At 56.6% G+C, this 23,910-nt stretch overlaps 3 protein-coding genes across 4 annotated transcripts; 2 read left to right on the top strand and 1 right to left on the bottom strand.

Annotated features, from left to right (window-relative positions):
- The first annotated feature begins 889 nt into the window (after nt 1-889).
- GLA (galactosidase alpha) lies at nt 890-6,867 on the top strand. Its single transcript, XM_040614516.1, has 7 exons — nt 890-1,072; nt 1,426-1,600; nt 1,833-2,010; nt 3,419-3,510; nt 4,417-4,578; nt 5,181-5,378; nt 5,582-6,867. The coding sequence occupies exons 1-7, from the start codon at nt 906-908 to the stop codon at nt 5,843-5,845; spliced, it is 1,236 nt and encodes a 411-aa protein (XP_040470450.1). The 5' UTR covers nt 890-905; the 3' UTR covers nt 5,846-6,867.
- A 1,360-nt stretch (nt 6,868-8,227) lies between these two features.
- Nucleotides 8,228-11,033, bottom strand: RPL36A (ribosomal protein L36a). Its single transcript, XM_040614517.1, has 5 exons — nt 10,915-11,033; nt 10,494-10,599; nt 10,238-10,305; nt 8,381-8,503; nt 8,228-8,297 (listed from the first exon to the last, which is right to left on the bottom strand). Exons 1-5 carry the CDS (start codon nt 10,915-10,917, stop codon nt 8,277-8,279), a joined length of 321 nt encoding a protein of 106 aa, XP_040470451.1. The 5' UTR covers nt 10,918-11,033; the 3' UTR covers nt 8,228-8,276.
- Nucleotides 11,034-11,234: 201 nt separating this feature from the next.
- BTK (Bruton tyrosine kinase) lies at nt 11,235-23,894 on the top strand. Of its 2 annotated transcripts, XM_040614012.1 has the most exons (19): nt 11,235-11,601; nt 14,663-14,844; nt 14,987-15,085; nt 15,314-15,382; nt 15,950-16,031; nt 17,608-17,736; nt 17,842-17,909; nt 18,453-18,634; nt 18,951-19,013; nt 19,283-19,337; nt 19,664-19,746; nt 19,854-19,981; nt 20,132-20,206; nt 21,138-21,309; nt 21,578-21,794; nt 22,430-22,494; nt 22,977-23,095; nt 23,246-23,403; nt 23,533-23,894. In XM_040614012.1, the coding sequence occupies exons 2-19, from the start codon at nt 14,704-14,706 to the stop codon at nt 23,602-23,604; spliced, it is 1,977 nt and encodes a 658-aa protein (XP_040469946.1). In that variant the 5' UTR covers nt 11,235-11,601; nt 14,663-14,703; the 3' UTR covers nt 23,605-23,894. The 2 variants fall into 2 exon arrangements, with proteins under 2 accessions (XP_040469946.1, XP_040469945.1); XM_040614011.1 differs by lacking the exon at nt 11,235-11,601 and having other exon boundaries at nt 14,426-14,844.
- Nucleotides 23,895-23,910: the final 16 nt, after the last annotated feature.

Genomic DNA, 23,910 nt, shown 5'->3' on the forward strand with positions numbered 1-23,910 from the left:
AACTTGTTTGAAAAGAGACCACAGTCTTTCAGCGCAAAAATCTGGATGAGCACAGGCACCCCAGGCAGCGATGCGCTGGATCAAGCCCCTCAGGGATCCCCACAAGCGGGCAGAGCAGCAGCCAACAGCCCGGCCATACCCGATGCTCCGTATCACCTATTGCCAGTGCTGGATCCAACCCCAGGCTTCACGGCTCCTCGGATCCCTGCCAGAGGAGAGCCAGGCTCTGCAGAGACCCCATTCCCCTACCCCACCTCCCAACCCACAGCCCTGTAAAACACCCCGAGCTCGCGGCAGTGGCCCTGCCAGCTCCCCAGCACGGCGGCCGGCACCCGAGGGCCCTGTGCTCCGAACACCTCTGAGGGGTGCAGGGACCTCCGCGGGGTGAGAGGGTAGCGGCGACAGAGGAGGAAGGCGAACAGGGGGACGAAGCTGCCCCGGGGCGGGAGGTGCCTCCAGAGGGTTCGTTACGGAGCTGCTCGCGGCAGGTTCTGAGGCAGGTCCCAGGCCAAGCCCCAGGCCAAGCCCCAGGCCCGGGGAGCAAATTCCTTCCACAGGGCCCTGCGCTCGCACGGGCGGCGGTGACACCGCACACGGCCGACGCGCCGGCAGCCTCGATCAGCGCAGCCGCCCAGCACCCCTCGGGGCCGCGGCGCTGCAGCCGGGCCGGGACACTGACAGGCAACCCCGCCCCGCCCCGCCCCGCCCCGCCCCGCCCCGCCCCGCCCCACCCCACCCCGCCCCGCCCCGCCCCGCCCCGCCCCGCCCCGCCCCGATCACATGACCACCCCGCACATGACCGGCAGGGGGCGGGCAGCAGTGCGCCTCGCTCCGCAGGATTGTCGCAGCCGTGGCTCACGCCGCGCGGCGATTGGCCGCTTGGACAGTCCGTCGTCGCGGCGGCCATGGCGGCGGTGCGGGGGGTGCTCCGCTGTGCTCTGGCGGCGGCGGTGCTGGCGGCGGCGCTGGCGCTGGACAACGGGCTGGCGCGGACGCCGCCGATGGGCTGGCTGCACTGGGAGCGCTTCCTCTGCGCCACCGACTGCGCCACTGACCCGCACCGCTGCGTCAGGTACCGCCGGCGGCCGGCCCCGGTGCCCCGCGGCCCGGCCCCGGGAGCGGGGATGGGGAGCTCCGGCCCCAGGGGAGCCCAGCGGTCGGCACTGGGGGGGTGAGGGCCGGGGACGGCCGGCCCGGCGCGGTGCTCTGCGGCCCTGTGCGCTGGCAGCCGGCGCGCCCTCCCCACGGCAGGGCGGAGAGCCAGGCTGGGCCCCGGGCGGGCCTTCCCTGCGCTCCGCCGTCGCTGGCGTGCCCACGGCCGGGCCGGGCCCTAGGCAGGAGCCGCAGGGCTGCCGTGTCGGTGCTGGCAATCGGGCAGCCACGTTCTCCGCTTTCTTTCTGGTGGTGCTGCCTCCCCGTGCCCAGTGAACGGCTCTTCGTGGAGATGGCCGATGTGATGGCTGCCGAGGGCTGGAGGGACGCAGGCTACGAGTTCGTCTGTATTGACGACTGCTGGATGGCCCCGACGCGGGATGAGCACGACAGGCTCCAGGCTGACCCAAAACGGTTCCCCAGTGGCATCCGCAAGCTGGCTGACTACGTGAGTGCCACCCACAGTGGTGTAGGGCAGTGACGGCAGCTGGGAACCCGACCTGCAGCCGTGTTGGGAGCAGGGATGGAGAGGGAAGGCTGAGTGGGGAACAGCTGCGTAGCTGCTGAGCTAAGGCCCTGCCTGCCAGAGTAGGGTTTTGCTTCCCTTGTCATCCCAGTGCTACCTCCTCCTGCCCCACAGCCGCCCCATCCCCAGTTCTCTTTTCTGTCTGCACATACAGGTCCACTCCAAGGGACTGAAGCTGGGAATCTACAGCGATGTGGGGAACAAGACATGTGCTGGCTTCCCTGGCAGTTATAACCACTACGACCTGGATGCCCAGACATTTGCCTCCTGGGGTGTGGACTTGCTGAAGTTTGACGGCTGCAACTCTGGCTCACTGGAGCTGCTGGCAGAAGGTAGGCATGGGCTTGAGGCAATACTTTGCCACGGGGAGGGAACATTCTGCAGGCAGCAGCAATTCTAGGCCAAGGGTGGGCTCCAGGGAGTTGTTTCTCCCCGAGCATACTCGTTTAAGGGATTTGCTTGGAAAAGCAAGTATGAGACTCAGTTTGCAAGCCCAGAGTGGCGAGTGTTTTTTACCTGTTCAGCTTCCTGGAACTTTCACTGCTTTGCACAGCTTGAAAAAGCAGCTTTCTCACACCAGAGACCACATCATGGTGAGCATGGAAACATCAGCAGTGTACTCTGGGAGCGCTCTATGCAGACTGCTGCCTCAGCTCTTAACACAGCAGAAGCTTTGCCCTTCTGCGGTGCCTTTACTGGAGACCTCAAAGCATTTCACACACTTAACACTTAATCCCTTTGCTGAGGCCATGTCAGCGTGGATTAGCTTGAAGCTAGAACAGCCTGTGTCAGTCATAAAAATAGCAGTTATCAGGGCTTTTAACGGAAAAAAAATGAAGGGAATGCTGGCATGAAAAGCCTACTGGGGTTTTCATTTTAAAGCATGCCAGTGTAAATCCCAGTTCAGAAGTTATTTGCACACAGGTTGGCAAGTCAGCAGCTGAAAGCTCAGTAGTTTACTGTGCTGAGGGAGCTTGGCTACAGGCTCTGCAAGCACAACCAAATCCCAGCAGCATAGGAGCAAATCTGCAGAAAGAACGATGCAAGTCAGAAGGCACTTTTCTCTTGACTGAGCTCTTGCTGCTGGCGCAGTCAGCACCATGGTGTTTGGCAGCAGGGATCCGGCATGCAGTCCTGGCCCTGTCTGGCAGGGAGAACCTGCCCAAGTGACAATCCCATTGAAGTCAGTTAGTGGGGCACATGCCAGCTGCTGCAGCCAGGAGCACAGCTCAGCACTGGAAGCTCTTGTTGGATCATATGTGTAACCCAGATGCAATCCAGTTGTAGTGAAGCAGTTCCAGGGGAGAGAGTAAACTTTTTGTTCCCTCCCTGCTGATTAAAAGGGACTTAACAGAGCTGTCGGGCAGCTGTTGTCCCAGCAGCTTGATAGATAACTTGTAAGCTTGACAAACTTGTATTTCCAGGTATCCAGAGGAAAAAATGCCATACAGCAAAACCATAGCCTCTTCCTACAGCTGTATGTACAAAGAAATCAGCAGTCTCAGAGCAATAAGCCTGCACATGACCTGTAGCAAAGCTGTGAAGAAGCTCACCTGTCCTTGGGAAGCAGGAAACTGGCTGCAGACTATAAGCTCCCCTGTCCTCCCTGTGGTGGTTCAGCCACTGTAATATGTTCAGCCTTGACTTCGCAAGAGTTGAACTGAAACCTGAACCTGTGACATGGGACTGGTTCCTCTGTTTGATCAAGGAGATTGTGTAACCTCTGTCCTCTTCTTTTAGGTTACAGGCGCATGTCTGTGGCCCTGAACAAGACTGGAAGGAGCATTGTGTACTCCTGTGAGTGGCCTTTCTACTTGAGACCCATGCAACAGGTAAGGAGTGCTTCTCAAGGTTTATCCCGGGGCTGAAAGTGGGAAGAACAGAAAAGCATTAAGACTGCAAAACAGCCTCCTGAGAAACTTGGTGCTTTCTGGTCTGACAGAGAACAAGACTATAAGCTGGAGGAAAACCACCTTTTCCTTTAGGGCCCTGAAGTATACCTGAGGTGACTCTGCTGAAAAGAATTCAGTAGGATCCTGCAGCATGAAGGCACAGCCCAGCTGGAGCATGCCAAAGAACACAGCAGCATCCTTCTGCTTTGTCTCCAAGGAACCAAGCAACAAAACATGGGCAATACAGACACATAGCTAGCGGATAGTTCGGTGTTATTCCTCCTGGATACAGTGCTGCAGACTCAGCTTTACAGTCACCTCTAGGGACTAGGAGAGAGACTTTAGGACAGCCTATTTAATAGGAATCGCCCACATTGTTTACTAACAGATTTCTGCCTGCCAGGGTCTGTGGCAGACATGTTGCTCTCCACCCAGAGCTGGCTTCCCCTGTGCCACCACGACAGGATGGTGCCATTCTCTCCCACTGGGAGTTAAATGCATTAGTCACCAAAGGGTGTAAACCCAAGAAATGGCAGTAATTACTGGGATGTCACAGTTTAATCCCTCTGGCCCAGTCACACCTTCAGTAAAATAGCACTCAAAGGAATTTTCTAACAAAGCTACTTGGCCACAGCTGTTCTTCCAAGGGAAGCAATAGTGTTGTCTGAAGCTTGGCAGACCAAAGTTATTGGGCACAAGGCATTCTAGGATCATCCAGGTAGCTGGTGATGGACAATTGTTATTATAGTTCTCCCCTAGATTATTCCCAATCCAATCTAGCCATGTGTACGGTCCTGTTCTTGTACAGCAAGGCTCTCTGGCTAATCACACTCATTGTTTTGGCAGCCCAATTACACGGAGATCAAACAGTACTGCAATCACTGGAGGAACTTTTTTGATGTCTATGATTCCTGGAGCAGTATCAAGAGTATTTTGGACTGGACAGCACTTCACCAGGGCAGCATTGTGAAGATAGCTGGGCCAGGGGGCTGGAATGATCCTGACATGGCAAGTAGAGCAATGCTCACTTCCCTTGTGGCACCAGCAAAAAAATCCTTTTGTCAGCTGTAGGCTGAGAAGTATGGGAAGGGAGAGAATCATGGGCAAAACATTGAGGGCAAGGGCTCCGACAGGGCCTGAGGATGAGGAACTTGGTGAGAAGGTCCCTGGCTGGAAAGGGGAAGAACTGCAGCTACAGACAGTACCAAGGAAGCGCTGTCCCTGTGTACTGCAGCCTCTACAAGCAGTGCCAGTGCAGAATACAGCCGTGAAGGTGGGAGGGGGTCTGCAAAGTGCTGATCTCCCACTAGAGGGAAAACCCCTGGGTGCTGACATTGTAAGGAGTGACTAGCTGCATCGAAAAGCAGATTCTTAAATGCTGCCTAGCATCCTAGTTAGGGATCCTTCTTTACCTCCACCAGTGGTTCATCCTAAATTGCCACACTAGTCATGCCTTGCCTTTCCCAACCAGCTGCTCCTGCTCCTGGTGCTCAGTCTATCTAACTAGTCCCCAGATAAGGGTCCACCCTCAGCATCCTGTCATTTATTAGTGTGGCCCAGTTTCTCTTTGGCTGGCAGTGTTACTGGGCATTTTTGTTTTCTTGTCACAGCTGGTGATTGGAAACTTTGGGCTGAGCTGGGACCAGGCGGTGACTCAGATGGCAATGTGGGCTATTATGGCAGCTCCCCTCTTCATGTCTAATGACCTGCGACACATTAGTCCTGAGGCCAAGTGGCTGCTCCAGAACAAAGAGGTTATCGCCATCAACCAGGATCCACTGGGCAAGCAGGGATACCAAATCACCAAGGTATGGCAGGACCAAGCTGGGGGTGCAGGCAGCCAGCCCCCTCAGAAAGGAGGCACTACATGGGGTGTAGAGGGGAGTGCTCAGGGTTTGGGAACAGCCCAGCGAGCCTACTTGTTCCTGAAGCTGTCTTTTAACAGACAGGCATGAAGAGCGTCAGTTCTGCCTCCCCTAACATAAGCCCTGGGTTTATTTTCTCTTGGCAGGACAAGAACTTTGAGCTGTGGGAGCGGCCACTGTCTGGCCAAGCCTACGCTGTGGCAGTGCTGAACCACCAGGAGATTGGGGGGCCCCAGAACTTCACCTTCTCCCTCACCTTCCTCGGCAATGGGCTGGCGTGCAACCCAGCGTGCTCTGTCCAGCAGATCCTGCCAGCCAGCAGGGACTGGGGGGTTTACAGCTGGGTCTCCTCCTTGAGCGTGGAGGTGAACCCAACAGGCACCGTGCTGCTGAAAGTAGTGGCACTATAGGAAGCACAAATTCAGTCTTTTCATAAGCCTCAGACTCTGTCTAAACTTCTTGTGACAAGAAGCCTGTCTCCTTCCTCCATGCAGGGTCTTTGTTCTTTCCTCAGGCATTCACTAATCAAGTACTTCTAGGTGGATTTTGAACCTTTAGCCTGATGTGACAAATAGGCATCACTGTCACCAAGAGATAACAGGGAAAGGGGTGCTGCTTCTCTTCTGTTTACCCTTTCTCTGGCATCTCTCCTAACTCCTCCTTCAAAGGGCTATAAGGGCCCCAGCAGGGCAGCAACACCTGTTAACATGCACTGCCGCTGCCAGTCAAGGAAATGCAAAGGATACATGCAGCATCTTACAGCTCTCCTGGAGCATTTCAGGGACAATAGGGAAATACATCCTGGCTGCCTTGCTCTTGCTTTTCCAGGCTGGGGCACACAGTCCCAAGAACAAGAAAAGCTGCTCCTACCCTGCTGAAGAAACCCAACACTCCTCAGAACGCAAACTGGGGCACACAGTCCATGAGCAAGAAAAGCTGCTTGTACCCTGCTGAAGAAATGATGTTCTCACAGCATGGACATCTACTTCTGCCTTCTGACAACTCAGGGACTGGCCTAAATCACTGCACTTCTTAGCAACTGCTTCCTTGACAACTGCCTGCACAGTATAAATGTGATTAAGTATTGTGCCTTAGGACTTGGCTTTTGAAGGTGTCTCCTTACCCCAAGAGTCTTCCTCTCATCAGTGGCTGTCACTTCCCTTTAGATGACAATTCCCTGCCTACCCTTCATGAGACCACTGGGATCCTATTCCTCAGTGAGCCGCCTTCCAGAAATCCCGGTGTGCTTGCTTTCTGCTGCTGACAGCGGCCTTTGCATTAAAAGGTCCTTCTGACACAGGAGATGGATACTAATCACTTATGTAACCATCACATACAAGTATGTCCCCTTTTGCCTCCTACACAATCAGGGCATCTTGATTTGTTCTTATCTCTGTGATTAAGCACTTTGATTAAAATGTCCCTTAACAAGGATGAGCTTTTTCTTCGTTCCACTCTACAGGAGTACAGCATGGTATCTGAAATCAGGTTTTAGAAAACAGGCCAGTCTGTTCCAGTCACTAAGTTCCTGTGAAATTTGTCATAATCACAAGCAGTGCCCAGTAAAGTTGCCAGGATGCAGCTATGCTGTCCATCTCACAGGCAGAGGCCAAGGCCACTGCTGCCAACAGCTTAAGCAGCAGGAGTTTGAAAACACCAGTCACATCAGCCAGTACCAAATAAGCAAAAATGCAAACTGTGTTGCAGTTTGGTAACTGAGCACTCTGTTCCTATGAAGATGTGAAGAGGCATTTCTCCATCCTCCAGCTCTACATTCACTAAAAGAAAGAACTCTGCATTGCATTCCCAGCATCTGCTGCCAGGGGATTCACCAGCAGCATGCTGCCACCCATGGCTGATCCAGTCAGAGCCCAGTGTAGGCTGTCCTGTAACCCACCGTGCTCTTGGTAGCTGCCTATCAGTCACAGCTCATTTGAAACTTCCACTTCCGTGCTGTGTAGGAGCTTTTAGGGAAAATTCTAAGAGGTGCCAACAGCAGCCAGCCACAGGACAGTGGACATGCAACAGCATGCAGCTGGCGTGAAGCTGTCCCTCTCCCTCTTTGAGCTACCATTACACTCACAGCCACAGTATGTAACCACTGCCCAATGGTGCAGGTGATGTTCCTTACCATTAAGCCCAGTACTAAACCCACTAGTTGCTCCAGGGGCTTTGCTGATGCATTGCCCCTTAGGGCAGCACAACTGTTTATGAAGAGGGGCCTACAGCCAAGTGCAGGGGCTGTTGGGATTACTCTGCTCCCTACTGTGTTGAAACCCTTGCTGGGTGCAGAGAATCTTACCTCCCTCTCCTTTTGGGAAAGGGCAGGAAGAAAAAGGCCTACTCTGGCAGCTCTGCTTCCCCCCCCCCCCCCCCCACCTTCCCAATCATTACTTCATCTAGCAACTATTCAAATTCACCCTCATGTTCCTAAAATGGAACTGCTATAATAGAGACATGACCTGTTTTAAATGAAACAAGCTGCAGAAGTTCAGAGATGGCCCTTTCATGGAAGCTCATAAACAAGCCTGGAGCAAAGCAGCAGTACAACGCTCAGGCAGAGGAGCCACAGTGCAAAAATCCAGTAGAGCCTCAGGCTTTACATATATTCTAAAACACCCTTCCCTAACACAGCAAGGTGATCACAGCCATTGGCAGGGTTTCTTCAAAAGTCATCGGATTACAACTGATCACTTCCTAAGCACTTTGCAAGCAACAGCTTCCTGTTGGGTTGATGCATGTGCAAGTCCCACCCCACCAGCAAGAGAAGGTACACAAAACTAAGCAACAGATCACTTCCAAATACTTTAATAAGGTCCGTAACAACAAGTAGGATGGAGCTTAGAACTGGATCACCTGACCCTGTAAGAAGGAAAAGACAGAGCAAGTTTATTAACTGCTAAAATGTCACCACCCTTTCTCAGTCACACAGTATACAAACCTACCTTCCTCTTCTTGTCTCCTCCCAGTTCAAAGTGCTTGCACCTCTTAATCGCCAGCATCCTCTTGGACCTGCAGTTGGGCTCCACACACTCCAGTCTCAGCACAATCTTCTTTGTGGTCTTAGCCTGGGAGGAGAGAAGCAGAGTGTATCAATGAACAAAATGTCCACAAGCAAACAAATTGCTGCTCTTAAGGAAAGCCTGTTATCTGCACTCCTGAAGATCAGCTGCTTGCACTCAAAAGTGTAAAAAAAATAAATAATATTACCAACAGAGTTAGACCCCCTCCATTAAAAGCCAGAAGGCACCTTAAGGACCCATGCGGGAGTATAGTGGGTCTGTACCATCACAATAAGGGACGCCGGCAAAAGCTTTTCAGTGCGGCAGGGCTGGTCCCCTGCAGAGATCAGCCATCCTGGAAGAAAGTCTGTGCCAGTTAATGCACCAAGGACCAGGCACTTCTGCAGCATGGGAGGACGCTGACAGTGCTCAGAAGTTCAGCAAAAAGCCAGACCGAACAACCATCTGAAAGCAGCACAACTGATAAAACTTTCCCCATAAGGAACGGCAACACAATGTACTGAATGCAGACCCACAGCTACGGACAAGTTTGTGAAGCCCAAAAGACTACAGAGGGAAGAAACCAAAGCTGTGAGGCTACTGTAGCAGCTGGACAGGGCTGTAACCACTAGTTGCAAGTCTTGGCCAATCATCCATATAGTGCTGACTGGGAAGAAAACAGAAATGGGGATGGCAATGGCAAGGTGGAGAGTACCAAGCTGCAAGAGCACTACAGCTGCTTCGTGTACCCTGCTTGCAGAAGCATTTTCTGCAACATCTCCCCACTTCCTGGCAGAAATTCAACTTGAAAAACTGATGTACTGTTTTTTTATTCCTGCTGGAAGACTTCCTGAATGTCTCCAGCAGAACACCAGGGCTCTCCAGCAACAAGCCAAACAGCTCTAAGCATAACTAAATAGCTCACACTAAACAACTCACACCCGTCGAGTTTTGCTTTTCTGCTGTAAACACCATAGATTTTGTCCTCTCCCCCACTCCATCTCCTTGGCAGGAGATGCACAGAGGCACAGGGAAAACCTGCTGCAAGATTACAATCCCAGGCACCCACACTGAAGAGGAAGGATGACAGCAGCAGGTTTCTGCAACTCATCTGTAACAGAATGCACTGATGCCCTTGCACTGCTGCTTTGAGACTCTGAGGAAAGGCCTTATGCAGCAGCTCTCCTTACGCAGCTGCTCTCATTTACTGGCTCAGCAATATGGATTTCCCTGGAGACAGCTGACTGCAAAAAACCAATGTCATGTTCTGTGGTACCCCCAAGAGCTGCACACACTTTGTTTTTATCATACCCTTGTCAGTGAAGGCAGCCTCGCTATGCAGAGTGCCTCACAAACCCAGCAAAATGTTTCAGTGAAAACTACTAACACTTTAAGAACATTAGGAAAGCAAGCAGCAGGCTCCTTTTCCCTTTGCTGTACTCTCCCCCTTGGGCAAGCCGTGAAGAAAACACTCCTTTCATCAAAAGTACTGCTTCCAATAATACCCCGCTGCCCAGCAGCACCAACACTCCCTGCAGAACCTGCTCTGTAAACACATGCTACACTATTCCTACAAAAAAAAAAAGGAGCACCTACATGAGACAGGAGCAGGAGGGAAGATGAGCAGATGTAGATAAGGAACATTATGCTCCCCAGACAGCACTACCAGCAAAGAGCTGCCGTAACACAGCTTGAGCACAGGACCACCACAAGGCTGCAGGAGGCCGAAATATCCCTCTTCAGCTGGGCATGTAGATTGCCAAGAAAGTTTCAGGTCCTCCTGCCAGGAACAGCACTCACCTTCTTACGGAAGATAGGCTTTGTCTGGCCCCCATAGCCGCTTTGCTTCCTGTCATAGCGCCTCTTTCCTACAAGAAGAAATGGCTGTTTAGGCAACAACTCAGGACATGCTACAAGCACAACTGGCACTCCTACTAAACCCCAGCAGGCCTCAGGCTGCAGCTGCATAACCGATGAAGAGCAAACCCCTCTTCTCCCACAGCCACCACTCTGGCAGGCCTACCCAGGCCGTGCCCCAGAGCCCAGCCGTTCCTACCCTGGGCGTAGAGAGAGTCCTTCCCCTTCTTGTACTGGGTGACTTTGTGCGGCTGGTGCTTGCCGCATTTCTTGCAGTAGGTCCGACGTGTTTTCGGGACGTTGACCTGGAAGGGCAAGGAGAAACGAGTCAGCACGGCCAGGACCTACGCTGCAGCCCGCAGAGAGGCCGCCCAGGCCGCGCTCCTGGGGCCCCCTCGCCCCAGCGCTGCCGAGCACAACCCGACCGCTCTCCCCCTCCCCTCGGAGAGGCCCGGCGCCTCCATCCCGGGCCTACGGCCCCCGCCGCCGCCCTAACCCAGCCTCGCCGCCGGCGAGCACCCACTGCAGCGGCCAGCAGCTCGGGCGGTCGGAGCGAGCCGCTGCCGGGGCGGATGGCAGCAGATAGAGCCAGCCCACAGCCAGCTGCCGCAGGCACTCACCATCTTGCCGCCCGCAGCCCGAAGAGAAGGGGCGCGCCGGAAAAGGAAGCAGATGGGAGCGGGGAACCATAGAGAGGCGGGCGCAGGGAGGGCGAGCGGCCCGTCAGGCACGGGGCCTGCAGCGCCGCCTCCCGGTGGGAGGAGACGGGGGCGGCGGGCGGGGGGCGCAGGGGGCTCGGGGGTGCGGGGTTTGCGGGGCGGGGGGCTGCGGAGGAGGGAAATGCCGGGCGTAGGGGCAGCGGGCCAGTGGCTGTGGGGGGTGCCGAGGGGTGATGGGGCGGGGGTCCGTGGGGGGCGCAGGTGCGGGAGCGGGGCGCGAAGGCGGGCAGCCCGGGGGGCATGGCGCTGCCCCCAGCTCGCCCGTAGCTCAGGCCCCGGTTCCGCGCTCCGCTCCCCGTGTCCCGGCCCCGCGGCCCCGGCGTGGTGTCCAGGCCCCCCGCGCCCTCCGTGCGGGACAGGCCCCGGCTCCGCATGGCTCCAGGAGGAAACGCAGCTGCTGCTTTTGACTCAGAACCCAGAAAAGGGGAACCGAAAGGGTGGGGTTGGCCGGCCCCGTCCTTCCTCCCTGCGTGGCCGTGGCCGCCCCGCTGTGCCTCCCGGCCTGGCTGCCACAGCCACCCTGACCCGCCGGCGGCGGGGTGCTCGGGGCGTGGGGCAGCGGGCGCGGCGGGACCCCGGCGGGGCTGGGTGAGTGCGGGGGGCGCGGGGGGCCGTGGCCTGGCACCGTGTGGCGCAGGGCGAGGCGTGGCGGGGAGCACGAGGGCGGCCGTGCCCTGGCTGCCGGTGCAGCCCCGTGAGCGCTGCTGCGGGGCGGGGGGAGGCTGGTGGCCTCGCACCTCGGCTCGTCTCCTCGGCGGGGCCGGGGGCCGTGGCGCCTGCCGGGGCGGGAGCCATCGCGGGCGCAGGCCACGTGCTGCCGAGCTGCGCGTGAACCGAGCCGGGAGGCTCTGCTTCTGTCCCGCAGCCTGGCCAGTGCTGTGCAGGCAGCGCCGGAGCGGGGGTGACGCAGCTGTTGCGGCGCCGGGGGCCATGGGCGTGCGGCACTGCAGAGCAGCTGGGTGGAGGGTGGGTGGCAGGGGCTGCAGGGGTGCAGTGGAGTCGGGGTGATGCATGGGTGCCAGGGTGCCGTTGCTCCTTGCTCGTGCTTTTTGCAGGGGACGCTGCTGGGGTGTAGCTCTGGGTTTGTTCGCAAGTCTCTCCCATGCGAGAGATTCCCTTCTTTGTCCCTCCCACCCTTTATTTTTTACACCTCCCAGGCTGCACCTTGGGCTGTGGAGTTCGTAGTTCCCAGACACCCCGTTGCCCACTCGCCCTAAGCATGGCAGCCCCACTCCAGCCCCATCAAGCAGCGGTGGCAGGCAGGCTTAGCTCCTTTGCTGGGGACTGGCAGGGAACAGGGAGCCCGCTTGCAAAGGGGTGGCCCTGGGGCCATGGTAGGACACAGTGTCCAGTGGCATGGGGCCAGTGGTGGTGTCAGAGCACACTTGTCTGAGGTGTGATGGTGGCAGGAAGTCACGTTAGCTTCCACCCACCCACTCATCACCTCTGCTGTCACAATGCGGCAGTGATGGCTGACTGTGGGGGTGAGTCCCGCGGGGCACCCGCCACCCCAAAGGACAGACAAGGACCCAGCAGAGCCCGTGGCAGTGCCAGGGAGAGGGTGGCTGCACCATGCTGGGTATGGGGAGGCCATGCTGGGGACTGGGCGGCTGTGCCGTACTAGGGCAGAACAATTTTCTGAGATATTGTCCTTTCCACTCTGGCGGCACTGCCCCTGAGAACACAGCAAGGATGTGTCCCATCTGCCTGGTACTGCTGGCAGTGACCCAGCTGCTGTAACTCAATGTAAAGCTTCTGGGGACCTGGCACTGCAGCTGGCGTGGGCTGGAGCCCGGGGCCTCTCTGCTCAGCCCCTGTGGTGTGCAGGGAGGATGTGTGATGGAAGCCCTCCTGTTCTTGGGACACAGGATCGGCAGCCGTATTTTATAGCTAGGGAAACTGAGGCATGGAGCTACAGGGGAATGCTGAGGTTGCTGTGGGCTCACCCACCACCCTGTCAGCAGTCTGTCCTGTCCCCAGCAGGGACCCCAGTTCCTTCCTCCACAGGCCTGGATCACCCAGAGCAGGCTGCTATTTTTTCTAAAAGACTCTGAGAACCAATACTTTAAGTGGGTTTGGTTTGTTGTGGTTTTTTTGATTATTTTTTTAAGCCATCCAAACAAGCTAGAAAGGCCTGAGCCATGAGAGCCACAAGGGGAGGGAAAGAAGGACCCTGGGAGGGGGGAGCCCTGCTTGTCCCCAACCTCTTTGGCTATAGCCACTGCAGTGGGGCAGGGGCAGGATTGCAGCAGCAGGGTCTGGGCATCACCGGTAGATGGGGGGAGACCCCTGCTCCTGCCCTCAGGCTGGGTCATGCCCGGGAGAGAGGCACAGCAGGTGAGACGAGCTCCTGGCATCTTTGGTTCCCACCTGGTCCTTGTGGCTAGTGAGCCAATGCCTGCCTCCGGCATGGGGGGGGGCGGCTGGGCTGGGTAGCAGAGGGCTCAGCCCCTGGCTCTGGCCCACCTCTGAGCCTCCACCAGAGGAGATGGGCTGTGGGCAGCAGGGGAGGGAAAGAACTTCTCTCAGGTTGGCCACCAAAGCTGTGTTTGTAGGAGCAAAAAGGGAACGAGGTGGAGGTGAAGGGGGAGCAGGGCATGTAGGCGGTCGGGGCAGCGGATGCGAAGGGGATCACAGTTAAGCAGCGGCTCTAAACAGCTCATCGGCTCCCGTTAGGTCCAGGCTGGAGTCAAGTGTTGATTACAGCCCTCAGAGGAGGAGATGCCCACTGCTCCAGCCACGTGTCTCTTTGGGGTGCTGGAGCCATCTGAGTGTCGCAGTGCCTGGCTGCAGCATGGAGGGGCAGGGTGGATTTCCAGCTTGTTGAGGGCAGCGCAGTGGTGGGATGCAGGGCTCTCATCTGAGCCCTTTCTTGCCCTCACTGCCCCTGGAGAGGCTCAGGAGGAGAGCTTTGCTGGGGAGGGCTGGGGGAGGATTTAAACCCTCTGGTTGCTGGCTGGAGGCAGCCCTTCGAGCCTGGCCTCCAGCCAGCACTGCTCACAGGGGAGGAAAGGGGTTGAGCATCACCCTGCACTCCTGCAGGCTCTGTGGATGCAGAGGCGAAGCATGACTTTAGAGCTGCTCTGCTCTTGGCAGTGTGACACTGCGACTGTTCGGGGCCAGGACCTACCCACAGCATTTTTCCCACTGGTCTCTGGTGGCCATCCCTTGCATGTTGCCAAGTCAGCAGGTCCCCAGCACGAAGTGCCTGCGGTGTGGCAGGAGGAAATGCCCCCCCCCCCCCCCCGCAACACGCACGCACGCATGATGTTGGAGGGGAGGAGGGAGCTTGCTGAGTGTAGCTGCTCAGGCTCTGCGCTCCTCCCCAGGGCTGCGCTTCTTGCAGCCTCCCCGGCTCCCTCCCTCTCCAGCCCTCTGTGTCTATCTGTCCAGCCGGGGCCCCTCCAGCATCCGGCTGGGTGGTGGCTTGGTCCACAGCCTGGTGCTGGAGAGGTGATGGGAAAGGGAGAGGTCCCATCGCAAATACCCCACACTGGCCTGCCAGCACACCTCTGCAGCTGATTCCCCCCGTGGAGGTCCCAGCATCCCCCGGCTGCCCCTCAGGCAGCGGGGAGATTGCCCCTGGGTGAGGTCCAGCAGTGGGCAGGTCTTTGGCTGAGCAGGTGCCGTGTCGGTGTTGTCCCCACAGCAACCCAGCGAGCACAGTTCGGAGGAGACTGGGGGGCCGACATGGCCAGCGTCATCCTGGAGAGCATCTTCTTGAAGCGCTCACAGCAGAAGAAGAAAACGTCTCCCCTCAACTTCAAGAAGCGTCTGTTCCTGTTGACAGAAAGCAAGCTGTCCTACTACGAGTATGACTTTGAGCGAGGGGTGAGTTGACGGCCAGAGGGCCACAGCAGTGCCCATGGGTCGCCAGTTGTCCCTCACCAGCACCCAGCCTGTGGAGCGGTTGGTTTGAGTCTCCCCAGGGCTCCCCCTTGGCAATCATTCAAACCAACCCCATCTCTTGCAGCGCCGGGGCAGTAAGAAGGGCTCAGTGGACATTGAGAAGATCACCTGCGTGGAAACGGTGGTACCTGAAAATAATCCTCCTCCTGAGCGGCAGGTCCTGGTGAGGAAGGTCCTGGGGTCCCCGCTTGTGTCCCCCTGTCCCCTCGTTGGGGAAGTAGGGAGAGTTACCCTGTCCTGGGGTGGTGGGAATTGGGACAGCCCTGCTTGGCACAGGGGGCTCTGCACCCACAGCCCTTGCTATACCAAAGGTCTAGCTTGATGCAGGGCAGGGGGATGCTAGCAGCCAAGCGGCAGGATGCCAGCCTCTATCTCTGCCTCTGTCTTCCAGAGGAAAGGAGAGGATTACAACAACATGGAGCAAATCTCAATCATCGAACGGTTCCCCTACCCCTTCCAGGTGAGTTCTCACTGCAACCCCTTTGCCAGTCCACTCTGCCCCCTTGCAGGGTACTGAGGGGAGGACCCCGGGAGGGACCTGGGGCCAAACAGCATCGCTGCCCCAGTGCCAGGTGTCACTCAGCTGTCTGGGGACATCCTGCTGCTGTCCACACTGCGTACTGCAGGCAGGTGAGCCTCTGTGAGCCCTGAGGAATTTGGCAGCTTTATTTAAGGGGGCTGTTTAGATAGAAACCTGTTTCTGGGCTCTGCCCTACCCCTTTTGGTCCCCTAGCCAGTGCTGGAGGGATGCTGCCTGCCCACTCAGCCCCCAGCCCAGCTGCCTGCCCCTGCTGGCACCCACTGTGGCCCCCGACACACTGAAAGTCAGAGAAGGAAGTGGAAAGTCTCGGGGGAGGGGGCTTATTTATAACCTCTCCGTCACAGTCCCACGAGCACCGTGTGGGACCAGCACACGTTGTCATGGCTTGTGCTCTGCACCGGCTGCTTGCGGTGGCCACGTGCCTCAGCTGCCCCTGTCCTCCCTGGGAGACCCCCAGCTGAGGCACTGAGGCGTGTGGTTCTGCAGGTGGTATATGATGAAGGGCCCCTCTACGTCTTCTCTCCAACGGAGGAGTTGCGCAAGCGCTGGATCCATCAGCTGAAGAGCGGTGAGTTTGGGGGCTCTGTGGCTGCTTTGGAAAGCAAGCACAAGCAACGAGCTGTGTGTGTGGCACAACCCAGAGCGCCGGGTTTCCGAGGGCTAGCTATCTTGTGGTTACCTTATCCCATGTCTACGGAAGAGCAAGTGCTGATCAGAAACTTCTCCCGTGATGAGCAGACTTGTAAGGCCATGTCTCCACACACACGCTTCTTAACATCCCTGAGCTGACATCAGCTGTTCCTGCCTGGGGGAGATGGACATTCACCTCTGTCACCCTCTGACTTCTGCAGCACCACAGCCACCTCGGTTGAGGCTTCTCACCCTCTCACAAGCCTGCTCCAAATCAGCCCAAGCAGGCTCAGAAGTTATTGAGGGCAAGAGGGAATAGCAGATGTGGCCACGCAGCTGTACTGGCATGCAAGGCGAGAGTAGAACCCCCAGTACTTTAGGGAGCATGGACAAAAAGCCTGCTGAAAGCCAGGGAGTGTCTTTCCTAGCCCAGCCCAAGCCTCGCTCAGCGCTGCTGAGCTAACGCTGAGCTGCGTGGGTGCTACCTCCTCGAGCTGAGAGTGTGTTGCAGCAGCGCTGCGCAGAGGGGCTGGGGTGCTTGCAGCTGGCTGAAATCTGCTGGAGCTGCCCGTCTGTGTCTCTTGGTGCGTGTGTATTTTTCTGTGGCTTTGTGCTGGTGGGGTGAGATTAGCTGCTCAAATTGACACAGGGAAGTTTGCCTGAGCAAGGCGGAAGCAAAGCAGGCTGATAACGGGGAAGTCAGTTATTTCATGAGAGCCCTGCTGCTGTGCCCCGGCAGGCAGCCAGTCCTCTGCCTGTTCCTCTGCTATGGCAGCTGAAGCCAGTGGAAAATCCACAGGGAAAAGGGGAGAGAAAATTCTGGCCTTTTGCGGCGGGGATGCCCTCATCCTGCTCTACTAGCAGGTTGCTCTCTTGCAATCTGCAGAGCTGCTGTGGGACACCACCGTGCTGCAGTGGTGTGTAGGCACATCCAGTTGTCCCTCTAGCCTGGGGAGGAGTACAAGGAAGTTGGTTGGAGCCTGCCTAGCAAGGGAGCGGTGTCCCAGCAAGGGAAGTCTCTGAGCAGGCAGGGGATGGTAGTAGTGCCCTGCTCTCCCTGTGGACAAGCCAGGCACAGCACTGGCCTCCCTCCCTGCTTCTGAAAAAAAAAGGTTTCAAAAGGACTGCAAACCGTGGGCCTCAGCAGCCTGGGGGATGCTGGATGTTTCATCTGGCATGAAGGCTGGTCACAGCAGGACCTGGTCCTCCAAGCATGCCTGTGTCCCTTTGCAGAGCTGCTGAAGAGCTTTGATCAAATCTGAGAGGAAAGCCCTGGCCCCTGCCCCAAGCTAGGGGGTTTGTGGCATGGGGTTTGCATAGCCACAGCACCGAAACATGAGGGATGAGCTGAGGGAAACCTGAGCAACAGGGCGGCATGTGACTGTGTATCAGTAGCATGGCAGAGGGTGAAATGATTTAATGGGGCTGATCATTGGCATTCAGGGAGCAGAGAGCCCTCTGCACCAGGCGGGGGGCCCAGCCCTGGGTCACACACATCTCCCTTTCTCTGCCAGTGATCCGGTACAACAGTGACCTGGTACAGAAGTATCACCCCTGCTTCTGGATTGATGGCCAGTACCTGTGCTGCTCCCAGACAGCCAAGAATGCCATGGGCTGCCAGATCCTGGAGAGCAGGAACGGCAGTAAGAACTGGGCACCCTCCCCTTGCCCCAGCCCCAGCCCCTGGGGACCACCACAGCACAATGCCAGGGATCTCTTCTCACCTTAGTCCCTTTTCTGTTCTGAAGGTTTAAAAGTTGGGCGGTCTTATCGCAAGACAAAGAAGCCTCTTCCCCCCACTCCTGAGGAGGACCAGGTGGGGGTCTGCATCAGCATGTGGGTTTGCTCCAAGGTGTTTAAGGAAAGGTCTATCCACGAAAAGCCAACGCATTCAGTGACTGACAGGGCATTGCTCGGAGTTGTACAGGCCAGTGCTCTGCTCTAGAGAGGGATGTCAAGATAGTGCCCTAAGGGAGAAGGAAGAACCAGGGGATGGAGCCCAAAGGCCTAGAGGAGAGTCAAATGATCTCACCCCTGAGGTTTCCCAGGAAGCTGGGGTGATAGCTGGGAGGATAGAGAAGCCCTGGTATAGGGTGGAGGAGTCACAGGTTAAGCCAAAAGGTAGAGAGAAAACTGTTATATTTTGTTAGGATGGGTCTCCATGGAGGAAATGTTGCAATAACAAGCACTGGAGGGGGAGGTTGGTCTCCTGGTGGAGACACACGGTGGGAGCTGAGATGAATGCTGCACTGACCTGGCCTGAGCTCACTGCCCTGCCAGGCCTGGGGAGGGTCTCACCTGGGAAACAGTGTGTCTGCCAGCCTCACCGTGTCCCATGCTTTCCCTCGCTCTGGGGAAGATGGTGATGAAGCCCCTGCCTCCCGAGCCAGCCCCCAGCACAGCAGGCGAGATGAAGAAGGTGGTGGCTCTCTATGACTACCTGCCGATGAATGCGCAGGACCTGCAGCTGCAGAAGGGCGAGGAGTACTTTATCCTGGAGGAAAGCCACCTGCCCTGGTGGAAAGCCCGTGACAAGAACGGGTAAGAGCTCCCACTGCCCGCAGCACTGGCCCTGCGATGGTGTCCTCTCCTGGTGCCAAGGCACTGGTGGGCAAACACCCCCGCAGCACCGCAGGGTTAGCACCAGCTGCCCACCTGCCTGCGGGCTCACGTGTGGGATGGCACATGAGAAGGGTGAGGGAGACTGAAGCAGGTTGTGGTATCAGCCCTCCCCAGGCATGAACCCAAATAGGATTGCACCAAGGTTTTTGAGCCTATTTCTACTCAGCCTTCTGGGACAGGTACCTGCTTTCCCCTTGACCTCCTCCAATCAGTGTGTTCCCCTTGTCTCCTGCAGGAGGGAAGGATACATCCCCAGCAACTATGTCACTGAAACCAGCAACTCCCTGGAGATCTTTGAGTGAGTAAGAGAAGGTGCAGGGATGTGGCAAGTTGTATTTGGTCAGAGACTTTTTAAATTCAGCCCTGTGAACCTATGCAGCCTGCAGGCCCAGCCTGGCTGAGTCACTCTCCCTCTTGCACACCCTTCAAGAGCCTCCAGCCTTGGCTCTTGACAAGCCATCCCTGCCCTTCTCCCTGCACTGCCTGGGCTGGCTGGGCCAGGGTCAGACCAGGCTGGGAACAGTGGTGGCTGTAGTGATCTCCCTGACGGCTGTGTCCCTGTTCCAGGTGGTACTCAAAGAATATCACTCGGAGTCAAGCGGAGCAACTGCTGAAACAGGAGGTAAGTGTTGGGTACCGAGGCTGCGTCCTTTCTACAAACCAACCCTCCGTGGGCTGCTGTCGTGTGTCTAGCATGGGACCAACCCTGGCTTGCGCCGGGAGGGGAATGTCACCCCAACAGCCCTAGGAACCATCTCTACTCCAACATGACCTCCTCCTGGCAAGCACTTCAGCAGGTGGCCCCCCAAGGCAGGGGCTGGAAGTAGGACTCCTCTGACTTCTTGCACCCTCCCCAGCCACGCTGTGATCTTCAGTCACTTTAAGTCTTGCCTGTTACCGTCACACCTCCCCACAACCACCCCGTCCCCTCTCCCCTTTCTGTTGTAGGGTAAGGAAGGGGGCTTCATTGTCCGAGACTCTACCAGCAAGACAGGAAAGTACACGGTCTCTGTCTATGCCAAGTCCTCTGCGTAAGTGGGTCTAAGAACAGCTTGTTCCTACTTGAGAAGGTCCCTCCAGGCACCCCTCACACTGCCTGGCCTTCCGTGCCACTGACACCCATGTACTGTCTCTCCAGAGACCCCCAAGGCACAATCCGCCATTACGTTGTGTGCTGCACCCCCCAGAATCAGTATTACCTGGCAGAAAAGCACCTGTTCAACACCATCCCGGAGCTCATCACGTACCATCAGCACAACTCTGCCGGTCAGTATTTGGGGGACAGGGTGAGGCCAGAAGTGCTTTCGCTGACACAACAGTATTCTCACCTTCTTGCACTGAAGGCCGGAGGCTTGTGCTCTCTGCTGGAACATGGCAGTTAAGTGTGGTGTGACAATATACCTTTTTGTGCTTCAGGGCTTATATCCAGATTGAAGTACCCTGTGTCTCAACATCAGAAAAGCGCTCCTTCCACAGCTGGCCTTGGCTACGGTAAGCTGGGCTACCTCATGGTTCCCTTGTTGCAGGGCCCACCTCTACCCGCAGTGACTTTCCAGGGCTGGAATCCTGCCTGTCCCGTGGCAGCAGGGCTCACAGCCTTCCTAGGAGTCACTGCCTGACACTCGCTGGTCCTCTGCTGACAGTACAGACCAAGAGATGCCACAAGCTAACTTTGCTTTCCATCCCCTGGAGGAACAGGTCTCAGATTGTGTGGATTTTTTAGGATGGTTTTTCAGGGAGCACACACTCCTGAGCTCTTCTTGGGTGTCTGTCGTGGTTTAAGCTGGGATAGAGTTAATTTTCTTCCTAGTAGCTGGTACAGTGCTGCATTTTGGATTTAGTATGAGAATAATGTTGATAGCACACTGATGGTTTAGTTGTGGCCAAGTAGTGCTTACTCTAAATCAAGGACTTTTCAGTTTTCCATGTTCTGCCAGTGAGGAGGTGCACCAGAAGCCAGGAGGGAACACAGCCAGGACAGCTGTGGGATATTCCATACCATAGGATGTCATGCTCAGTGTATAAACTGGGGGGAGCTGGCTGGGAGGTGCCGATCGCTGCTTGGGGCCTGGCTGGGTGTGGGTCAGCAGGTGGTGAGCAACTGTATTGTGAACCACCCATTTTTCTTGAGTTTTCTTCTCTTTTTCTTATCTCCCTTTTCATTACACTTACTATGAGTAGTAATAGTATATTTTACTTTATTCCAATTATTAAACAGTTCTTAGCTCAACCCACAAGTGTTACCTTTTTCTGATTCTCCTCCCCATCCCACTGGGGTGTGGGGGACAGGGAGTGAGCGAGCGGCTGTGGTACTTAGGTGCTGACTGGGGTTAAACCATGGCAGCTTGCTAGATCTGATGACTGGGAGCACCCTGTAGGGTGGTCACCTGCACCCACGTTACACTCACACTCTTTTTCCTAGGGTCGTGGGAGATTGACCCGAAGGATCTGACGTTCCTGAAGGAACTGGGTACAGGACAGTTTGGCGTGGTGAAGTACGGGAAATGGAGAGGCCAGTATGATGTTGCTATCAAGATGATCAGGGAGGGCTCCATGTCAGAGGATGAGTTTATCGACGAAGCCAAAGTCATGATGTAAGTTGCGTGCAGCCTGCAAGTCAGTGCTGGATATGCCTTGCCAGAATGGCTGCACTCCTGGGTGGTGTGGAGGGACTCCCAGGCAGCCTCATACTGCAAAATTCATCCAAGAACCTACTGCCTTTGTGCTGATTGCCAGTGAGCTTTTCCACCATCAGCTGAGCTAGGAGTACCTTCCTTTCCCATGTTCTCTTTATTCACAGATGCTTCTTTTGCTGCTTGACCTTCTAGATGCTCAGAATTGCCTTTCTTGTCCCCCACACAGGAATCTCTCTCATGAGAAGCTGGTGCAGCTCTATGGGGTCTGCACCAAGCAGCGTCCCATCTTCATCATCACCGAGTACATGGCCAACGGCTGCCTCCTGAACTTTTTGAGGGAAACTCGGCGGCGGTTCCAGCCTGCCGAACTGCTGGAGATGTGCAAGGATGTCTGTGAAGCTATGGAGTACCTGGAATCCAAGCAGTTCCTGCACCGAGACCTGGTAGGGCTGTAGCTGAAGGACACATCTCCAGCTCTGCAACAGCCACAGCATGTCCTAGACAGGGTCCAGCTAGTTCATCAACATGAGGAGAGGCAGCTCTGCAGCCTTTTCTGCAGAACGTCCCTTTAAGCTTCCCTGCCCGCCTGAGCACGGTGGTGTGTTCTGAAATCACTCCTCTGCAGCAAGTTAGCAGAGGCTGCAAAAGGGGCAGGACTAGGTAGTTTTCCAGGGGATGGGAAATGCATTTGCAGCTGAGGGAGTGTTTGTGTTAGGCAGCACAGGCAGCATCACTGTCTCAGATGTGAAAAGGGACCTCTTGACTCCCAAGAAAAGCTGACCCTGTGGTTTGTCAGGCCTTGGGCTGGTATTGCCAGCTTGCAGTCCTGCCAAGTGCCGTACTTGTTCAGGCAAAATCCCACAAGGGAAGCGGCCCTTCTGTAGATAAGCAGGATGCCTGGAGGCCTCTCGCTATCTTTGCTGAGCACTTTGCAGGTTGCCCCAGTCCAGGTGAACTTTCGGGACAAAGTGAGGCAAAGTGTTAAGCAGGTGGGGGCAAGATGAAGTTCCAGATGGTACAGGGGGATGGGAGAGGCAGGAACAGGTAGGAGTGACTGCCTCCATATCTCCATCCACAGGCTGCTCGCAACTGTTTGGTGAACAACGAAGGAATCGTGAAAGTATCAGATTTTGGCCTTTCCAGGTCTGGTAGATCCATCTGTGTCACCTTCTGGTCTCAAGCCCCCATCTCCTCCTTCAGTCTCTTCTATACCTCAGTCTTTCTCCTCACCATCCTCCAGCTCTGCTTCATATTCTACTGTCTTTCCACTTCATCTGTCTGACTCAACCTTCTGCTTCTCCACTTTCTACCATCCCTTTCTTACTCCCCCCATCCCTTTTCTCCCCTCTCTGCTTTTTCTTTCCCCCCACCTCTAGTCTCCTGGCTGCAGCTTTCTCTCCACATCCCCTTTTTGCTATGCTTCTGTGTCACCCTATCCTTTCCCTAGTCCCGACTGACATACACTTGTTTGCAAAGGGACATTTCTGTCTGTTGAAACCCATGCAGAGCGCAACCTCTGATCGCTCCGAGAGCTGTCGATATTCCTTTGGGGCTGGGTTGGTTGCATGGAGGAGTGAAATGCAAGATCCAGGAACAGGCACCCTGATCCATTTATTGTGCTGCAGGTATGTTCTAGATGACGAATACACCAGCTCCATGGGGTCCAAGTTTCCCGTGCGGTGGTCTCCCCCTGAAGTGCTTCTGTACAGCAAGTTCAGCAGCAAGTCTGACATCTGGGCCTTTGGTAAGAGCACAGCATTAATGGCTTGGAGGTCAGAGAACAGGGGGCGGGGGGGGGGGGGGGGGCAGGGCAGCAACAGCCAGCTCCTCTGCAAACCAGCTTCAGGCACAGGCGCTCCCGTGCCATTAACTGTCCCTGCCATTCCTGTAACAGGCGTTCTGATGTGGGAAGTTTACTCTCTGGGAAAGATGCCTTACGAGAGGTTTAATAACAGCGAGACAACAGAGCACGTAATCCAAGGCCTGCGCCTCTACCGGCCGCAGCAGGCCTCGGAGCGGGTCTATGCCGTCATGTACAGCTGCTGGCACGAGGTAAGTTGTTCTCACCCTTGGTGGCCACCGCGGCTGCCCGGGGGGGTGCCAACATGGCCCTGCGGCTCCCCTGGGGAGCGGTGGGGTGGCCGGCAGGCTCCAGCTGGGCTCTCCCTTCCCGCACGGCAGAAGCCTGAGGAGCGCCCGACCTTCACCGCGCTGCTGGGCAGCATCCTGGACATCACAGACGAGGAGCCCTGACCCCGGGCCGGCTCAGCCCGGCCTGCTGACCCCCGCCTGGTGCCGGTGGCTGGTACTACCGGGCCGGCGCTGCCGCACCACCTGCCGGGACGGACCTGCGCACCGGACGGCACCTCAGAACCACTGTCATGGACACAGCACACACACCCCCACCCCGCGAGCAGGGGCCTGCGGGGCCCTCACGGCTGCCACCGCGGCCCGTGTCACCGGCAGGGCCCCTCACGGCCAGGGACAGAGGCGGGGCCGCTGTCCCACCCAGGCCCGCGCACAATAAACGGTTCTAAGGCGCACCCCTCCCTGCGTGCC

Source organism: Falco naumanni, chromosome 14 (genome assembly GCF_017639655.2).
Source record: "Falco naumanni isolate bFalNau1 chromosome 14, bFalNau1.pat, whole genome shotgun sequence".
Lineage (NCBI taxonomy): Eukaryota > Metazoa > Chordata > Aves > Falconiformes > Falconidae > Falco > Falco naumanni.